This window comes from Epinephelus moara, chromosome 2 (assembly GCF_006386435.1).
Source record: "Epinephelus moara isolate mb chromosome 2, YSFRI_EMoa_1.0, whole genome shotgun sequence".
Lineage (NCBI taxonomy): Eukaryota > Metazoa > Chordata > Actinopteri > Perciformes > Serranidae > Epinephelus > Epinephelus moara.
In genome coordinates this window covers 35,513,489-35,522,008 of record NC_065507.1, presented here as the reverse complement: position 1 = coordinate 35,522,008, position 8,520 = coordinate 35,513,489, and the positions used below count along the sequence as shown (strand labels likewise).

At 42.8% G+C, this 8,520-nt stretch overlaps 1 protein-coding gene across 2 annotated transcripts in view; it reads left to right on the top strand.

The window, feature by feature from the left end:
• caln1 (calneuron 1) overlaps nt 1-8,520 on the top strand; it is a 107,608-nt gene that overhangs the window by 17,038 nt on the left and 82,050 nt on the right. For both annotated transcript variants that reach the window (XM_050066689.1, XM_050066681.1), the window contains exon 2: nt 3,440-3,561. In XM_050066689.1, the coding sequence (XP_049922646.1) occupies nt 3,447-3,561 (115 nt within the window). In that variant the 5' untranslated portion in view covers nt 3,440-3,446. The remainder of the gene's footprint in view (nt 1-3,439; nt 3,562-8,520) is intronic.

Sequence of the window (8,520 nt, the reverse complement as noted above, 5' to 3'; positions counted from 1 at the left end):
AAAAATCAAATTCCCTCCCCCTTGTAAATCGCCTTCAATGGAAGCCATGTCAGACTGAAGGTTCTGGGAGCTTCAGTCTGACACTCAGGCTAGATACGGCTGGTTGGAGCTCAAATTGAATGGGAAACAAAGTTCACTTAGCTGGACGATGTCCGTCGATAGCTGCCTCCGTGAGAAGAGAACAGAAGGAAGGGAGGGGGTATCACTGTCCGAGGGCTGCCGTAGAATGGCAACAAGGATGTCAGCCGACCAACACTCACTACCCGGTCCCTGGTTGCGGCGATTTGTGATGCTGGCCAGCTAGGAATGAACTAGCAGCCAGTACAGTACAGTCCTCTCTTGTCTAGCTAACATTTAGCCGTGTTACTTACTGATCCATTAGAAAGAGAGCTAGCTGGACACCGGTGTTGAAGCCTCTTTGGTCATGGAGCTCCCTCCATTTCTTGAACGCCTGACTGAGGTTTACTCTTGTTTTTCCTCTTCTTTTATCACTCTCCTTTTTGTGCATCCTCGCCTCCTCAGACAGAGGAGCTTGTTTTCTTTTGCTAGGCTGTTATTCACTTGTCTCCAAACTTTGTCCGTCTGCCATTGTGCTCATGACTCAACTCCTCATAAGGACCAGCTCCAGTCCCTGATTGGCTGACCGACCAATTTCCCAATACATGACGCGTTTCCTGTCGTAAACCAGATTTTTTCCACGAAATTTCGGCACCGGTGGCAGAAGCTTATTACAAAGATTGCAAAGCCACTAAGTAACCTATGTAAATGCTGATAGTCTGATTTTACTGTGGCCACTACCCTGTGCAACCCACATTATTTTCATAATGATATATTTAGGAAAAGATGCTATCTGTTGCCTCTTTAAGTATGCCCTATGACAGAGCAGTACGTGTAGTGCACAGATGATTCACCTGGCAAATGTGCACTATATATAATTTTTTTATTAAGACATTGGTACGAGGAAACTAGCAGCCTTACAAGTTGAAGAATTAGAATCATTCACCTCGAGAGAGCTATTAATTTGGTTAGCAACATGGAACAGCAGCCTGGATGTGTCGTTCTGAGGATTACCCTCATAAAACTTCACTTTACTACTGCTGCTGGAAACCCAATAAAAAAAGAACTGCTGCACATCTAACTTGTTTTTTAGATGTTTGTGTTGTCAGAGCTCTTGTAATTGTGAAGCCTATTTGACTCTGCAGAAATATGATGTCAGGTTAAGCTGATAAAAGAGAGCAGCTCTGTGTTCTGCACTGCTCTCTTGGTGTAATGTCTCAGCCCATTTTGAACCCCTCGTTCTGTCTCAGAAGCATCTCCTGAAAGTGCTCATCGAGACGAAATCCAATTAGAGAGAAGGAAGTAGTCGCCCAAATCTCTCTGCTCTATGTGCTCTTATTTTCCTCCAGTGCCCTTGGGCTTTCGATTTATTGAATAATTAATTGCCTCAGTCACATTTGCACATACAGTACAGACGTGCATGCTCTCACGCACACACACATTTCACTACACTTACCTCCAGTTATACGAGTCTCCCTAACTGTGTTGACTTCCCATTTAGCGAATGAGTTCTGCTTCATTTATGGAGCTCGTTTATATTGTGCCCCATATGATGTTAATTTGTTCTACTTCCACCAATATCACAAACGGGCAAACCAGCTCCCCGTTGTGGATGAAGGGGTTTACATTTCATGTTGTTTTTTACTTAAAGGCATGATTTACATACCTGATTTTCAACCAGCACTGTATCATAGCAGTGTTGATAGTATGTGTAAATGCACTGTGATAAACTTCACTCCATATTTCCAGCACCCAGATCTCCCTGCTTTTGGATTTTTGCTGGCTCTAGGGCTGTTGTTCAAACTACAGATTGTACTTCCTTATTTTTGTATGTCCGCAGCCACCATGGACACAAAGAGTATAGAAGTGGATAAAGAGAGAAACCCATCTCTCTCTCAAACTCAGACCAAACTCAGATCAGACTGTGAAACGAGGAAGCACTGATTAATTCTGTTACTGTATTGCCTATCTCTCATCTAAAATGTCTTAAAAAAACATATTTCAGTTTACTGTTTGGCTGTAATATGAGAGTTTGTGAACAGGAAGTGGGCGCCATACTGTTTCCTTTATTGTAAAAGGTTGACACTAAAATGGATCATCCTGGAGGGACACTGTGCCACTGTGCTGTGATTGGCTAAAGTGGGAAACGCTGTTCATCCAGTCATAGCAAGCAAACACTCGGAGAGCAGGGGCAGGAAATCCCAGAAAAATTACACAATGTCCAGAGCTCCACATCCAGGGGTATGATGCTGGAGAAAAGCTGACAGACGGTCCTTTGCTGTGGGCATGGACCGCCTGCTGCCCTCTGGCTCTCTCTCTGGTCCTCTGGTGCAGGAGCAGAGCAGGGTCTGGATTAGTGTGACATGCTGGGGGCTTCACTGGGGCAGGAGAGGTGGATGAGAAGGGAGCCGTGGCCCCATATACTGTAGCATATTGGAGGCTCCACATCCAGGGTGCAGGGACACTTGAAGCCAGCTGACAGTGGACACCCAGTTGTGGGCATAGACCCCTGGCTTGACTCTCGGCCACCTGGCTGTATCCCACAGCTCCAACGCAGAAAGTCAGCGAGGCCTGTTTCCATGGCTGTGGGCCCTCTGTCGCCTCCCATCCAGTGTCCATGTACCGTGGCTGTGGTCGAAATCAGCACTTGCCTCACAGCAGAACAACCAACCACAACAGTGTAGTTTCTCACAGTGCCTCCAACGACCCTCCAGACCATCCAATCTAGCTTCAACCATTTTAAAAATGGCTGAAAAAACTGATATCAAGCGGTAACACGACAAAGTGCTGATAGAATATGAACTAAAATTATGTTACTGCATTGCCTATTTCTCACCTGAAATGTCTTCAGACGCATGATTTTAGCTTACCCTTTAACTGTAGTTTGAGATTATTTGTGACCAGCTAGCTGGCTGCCATATTGTTAGTTGGTAGTGGTAGTTATAGGTTTTCTTCCTCTTGAGCAAAAACAGCCCTTTGCCTCTGCTTTCTCTGTTCACGTAGCATCAATTTTAAAAGTATTTGCGTCTTTCTACTGAATAGACAGCCTGGTTTTATGAAAAGACCAGCTGTGAAATATTTCTTTCATTTCAAGTTGACAAGAGGATTTATGCACGTCATAACTTTATTCTTGATAAATGGCTAATATGAATGAATGCCTGATAGTCGGTCTTACGTACATTGATGTTGCAGTGATTGTAAAATCGCACATGCGAGTTCCCCCTGCTGATAAAGCTTGTTTAGAAAGGTGTGTAATGTGTGGAGCTTCGAAACTAGTGTTTGTATTCATAATTAATCTTCCAAAAAACCCCAGGGAAAAATCCTCCTCAGCTGCTGCCTCTCCTTCACTGCTGTCTGAATGTTTCCTTCTGTTATCTCTCAGGGAGAAGATGCCATTCCACCATGTGACGGCAGGCCTGCTCTACAAGGGGAACTACCTGAGCCGCTCACTGTCAGACAGTGACAGTGACGTGCTGGCCAGCATCTCTGTGGAGGAGCTTGATGGTAAGGCTTCTCAATAAATTGTCTGGCTGCTGTCCTGCCTTATGCTTAATGTCCATTTAAAGTGATTTGGCTGCTGCTGCTGCCTGCCTTTCAACCCCCATATTGGCAACATTTTACTTCGGATGAAGATGAGCAGATGATATTTTAACATCTAGTGTATGTTGTTTCTGTAATCTGAAAAACATAGTTGATGGATTTGTTTCAAGATGATACATGCATTTAGTAGCATTTTAGTAAAAGTCATAATCTAAACCAGGGGTCTTCAGCATGTTTCAGGCCAACGACCCCTTGGCTCAAAGACAGACGGAACAGGGACCCTGCATATTAAACTGGTCCTACAATAATGTGTAAGGCGGCCTAAAGTGCCATGTACTAAGCTAATACTAAGCTATTAAGTTAACTATTGGCAGATTCATATATTTACACATAATGTTTTAATGTTAGGCATACATGTGGAAGGCACAGTGAATCCTTAACTAGTATGTATGTATTTGTGGATGGAAACGTCAGTGAGATGTCTGATCCTGGTGTTCAGGACTTTACAAATCATGAATATAACTACCATGATGTAACCCATTGGTCTGTGGACTGCCATTTTGAAGCTTCAAGTTTGGCATTTTGGCCATCGCCATCTTGTTCTTTTGGAGCCAGAAATGACCAAATTTAAATGAGAGGGTGAAGCTGTGGAGGAGCGAGGGGTGGATCTGACTCAGACTGTGGTAATGCCTCACAGAAAGCCTGTCACTCAAAGTGGCCCGCTCTTACTGTAATAATGCAAAACTTTTGGCCTCAACAAGATTTAAACGAGTGAGTTATATAGGGTGACCATATTTTGATTTCCAAAAAAGAGGAGACTCAGCCCGGCCACGAGACAGCCTACTTAAATGATACTCGCAGTTTACTCAGAGATGCCTTATAATTTTAATATATTTAAAGTTTATATGTATGGATAGAAAATTCAGTTATATTACAAAATAATATCTCTCAAAGACAGAAATTCAGATTGGCCCCTATAGATAGGGGACACATACACACACTAGAGTGTGGCAATCCGAGCTCGATGGGTCCCAACGGGTCGGGCCGGGTTTGGTCAAAAATGTATAAATTGTATTCGGGCTCGGGTCAGATTCGGTCAGCTTTCAGTGAAAATGTAGTGTAAAAATAAATAAAATCCTATTGTCTGTCCTGTTTATTGCTTGGGCACTGTTATTTACGTGACAACACCTGAACACAACACACACACATCGGCTGTTTGTTTCTACCTCTCTCCTCGCTGGAAGCCTCGGACCTCCAGCCGCCAGCCTCCGCCTTGATTAAACGCTGAAAATAAAATAAAAGAGGGAGACAGGTTTTTCCTATTTTATCTTATTTTGTTATATTTCTCCCTCTCCCCTCGCTGGAAGCCTCGGACCTCCCACCGCCCGCCCCAAACACGGAGGTCTCCCTGTGCAGCTGTCATGAACGGGGAAATAAGCCATTGAGCTCCAAATTGTTTTTTTGTACAAGGCTGTAAACATGTTTATTTCTGCTGTAAAGTTGTGCATTTTGACCTGTGGGGATTGACTCACTTCTGGAGCCAGCCTCAATTGGCCATTTAAGAAACTGCACTTTTCTGCACTTCTAGGTTGGCTTCATTTTTCAGCCCTGGAGGTTGCCACTTGGTTTGTGCTCACTCGTAGCTGCTAAGTCAGCAGCAGTTGTAGCATGGCTAGATGTGTTAGCCTCACCCTCTGTATTTCACCGTAGTTTCTGAGGTGGTCCCATGTGTCAGATTCTCATGCTTGAAAAGTTACAAAACTATCCTTTGTGGCTCACAAGAATGTTTGTATTGTTGGAGTAAAAATACAGCTATCTGGCCAATGTGGTTTTATAGTACCTATTGGTTAGCTTCTAGTTCATCTTGCCATTGTGGATTGGTGACGCACAGTGATTTATCCTCAGTTAGCTCACACGATTGCAAATCATCAATACTGTACACTGTAAATTAAATGTTGTTGTTTTTTTCTTTCTTATGAATAGGCCGATTTGTGTCTGTGCTAGCAATATGTTGGATTCATGTCAATGTGTATTTTTAGAAATATTTAAATAAAAAAAACAAAACAACTTAAAGGTTCAGTTTGTAGGATTTAGGGTGATTCATTGGCAGAAATTGTACAATTGTGTTTTCCTTGGTGTATAATCACTTGAAAAAAAAATAGTTGTGTTTTTGTAACCTTAGAATGAGCTATTCATATCTACATAGGGAGTGGGTCCTCATCTGCAGTGTCCGCCATGTTTCTACAGTAGCTCAGAATGGACAAACAAAACACTGGCTCCAGGTAGGGCCATTCGCAGTTTTGCGTCAGCTACCGTAGTTAGCAGCCCCTCTGTGACAAGCTAAGCAGCATCAGAAAAATGCTGATTTGTATTGTCGGTTTTAATCACTGGGTCTGTTTATTTTGAAGAGGAAGAGACCTTGTTGGAAAATTTAGCTCCTGGTAAAAACCTCCTGAATTATGAACACTGAAGGAATCCAAATTATGTTGTGCACCTCCTTCTTTAAATTAGAATTAGAATTAAATAAATCAAACAATAATTTGGCACCCCCCCTAGCAGTAACTCTGAGGATCCCAGAAACCTGAAACAAAGCATCTCGTCTGGGGGGAAAAAAAAACAAAAACTGTGCATGTGCTTTGTTTCAGCAGCAGTCAAAGCCAGCTTCAGTCTGCTTTAATTTTTAATTAATTTATCTTCAAATAAGCTCAAAAGTGCAAGGACGAAAACAAAGTTAGAGTAAAATACTTGCACCTGAAATATAGTGCTGCATACAAATTATATAAACTCACTGCAGCTTCATGTTTAGTTACGCTTCATGGCGGCTTGAGGGGAATGTAGAACCAGAACTAAGAGAAGCAGTTGCCTAAAATAAAAAAAAAAACAACAACACTGGCTGCATAGATGTTGAGGATTTAGTAAATCTTTGACTTTACAGTGTGTAATGATAAAATGTAAACAAAGGTTAGGAACCAGAGGACAACAGGAGAAGCTCAGCCTGTCACATGACTTTAAGGCAGATCAGACGGTCACACTGTGGGAGCCACTGCGTAAAAATGACTATTTTGGGCAACAAGCCTGTACACACTGCGGAATCCCAAACCCATATGGAGCTTCGTTTTTCAGAAAATATTTCCAGTTACTTAACAGATCCACAAATGATGTGGCATGCAGGAGGGCAACAAGCAGATAAACTGGTGACAGGCTTTGTTTTAAAGGACATGTGCTGATTTCCCAGTCGCCCCAGTCAGTTTTATAGTCCGTAACATTTTTAAAGAAGATACAATGCTCCAAAACCAGCAGCAGCATCCTCATCTGAGCCAACAAAGCACAATGATGCATTATTCTCTCTACATAGTTTATCTCACTGGAAGCATTCGCGGTCTGCTGGCTTCTGACTTCAAGTCTGTGCTGTTGCTGATTCTTTGTTTATGAACCCATTGTTTTCGAGTCTGTCTGGGAGTAATCACCTGTGTCTGTAGAACACAAACCTGATCAATTACAGTCTGCCAGAGTCAGCAGTGGCAGTCTCACAGGCAGCAAACAAACTAGACTCCCCCAGACCTCCAAAATATTAATCCATTGATGCAACATTAAGCTGCCGCCTGGAAAATTGGCTGCACAGCGCACGATAATAGCCAGATAGTCTGTCAGGGTCGAGTTTTAATATGCATGGAGATATTTGCAGCATATGAATTTCTCCTTCTTGTTTCATATCGTTTTGTGAGTAAGTAGCTGCTTATGGTTAGAGTCCTCATGAGGTCAACTAAACACTGAAAGTGACAAACTGTAGCCTGTCAACACTATAATTACTGTATGAGTATTTACTACACACTATGTGTTGGATGAGTGGTGGTATCGCAGTGGGCTTGCTGCTAGAAGGTCAGCAGCAGTTTGAATGTTTAGATTCTCTGTAGTTATCCCAGATCTGAGTGGGAGAAATTAGTCATTCATGCCTTAACAGTTATTGAAGTGCTTGTCAGCAAGGCACTTAATCCATGAAAAATCACACCCATTTTCTCAGTGTCATAAATCAGTCAGACCACAGTGCACAGATGTCACACACCCACGCTCTGCTGGGATCACCACAGAATTCTCTCCTCAGTGATGTCCATTGAGGATTAAATGGTTGTGAATTGACTTGAAGATCTTCCTCATAAGATCTTTTTATCTTTTTTCTCAAATTTTTAATCAGCCGGAGTGCAAACACATTGCTACTTAACTGATGCCAAATAGGCTAAAGAAAGGGACTCACACTGTACTGAGTTCATGGCATCAGTGTGCTTCCTGTTTGAGTCCTAAGTATGGCAGTTGTAACACTGGAACCGAAAACAAATTCATTTGAAATTAAAATAAGAAAATAAAAATAACCATTTCACACCATCAGAACATTTTCTGACCATCCGAAGTCTCAGATTGTTCTTATTATAAGGTTAATCAGTTAACCGCAAATAATATATTCGACCAACAAGAGTATATTTATGCATGTTTGTCTGTATGATAACTTTGCTACTCATCGTGCTCCACCCTGGTTTAGATGGAGCTAGCTAGCGACACCACTTGTTCTGTGATTATCACTAGTAACACAGTTCTGAGCCAACAGCATTGCTGTGGAAGCATTTTGCCCGACCTTTCGGACTCCCCCCAGGTCATCCCGATGAGTAAGTGGCACTATTTTGAGTCACAAACTCCTTTTAGGAGTTAACTCTGTTAGCAGTGTCAGCATGACTGGTGGTGCTAAAATAGTTAATGCTAAAGGAGTTGCGCTTACTCACCAGGGTGTCCTGGGGGAAGACAAGAGGATGGCCACCATGTTTCCACAGCAGTGCAGGGGTAATCGCTGTATGGGCAGCGCCACTAGGTAGCTCCCATCCGACCCACCCACTAGCTAGCTTCTTCCCGACCCAGGTGCAGTGCAGAGTGGTC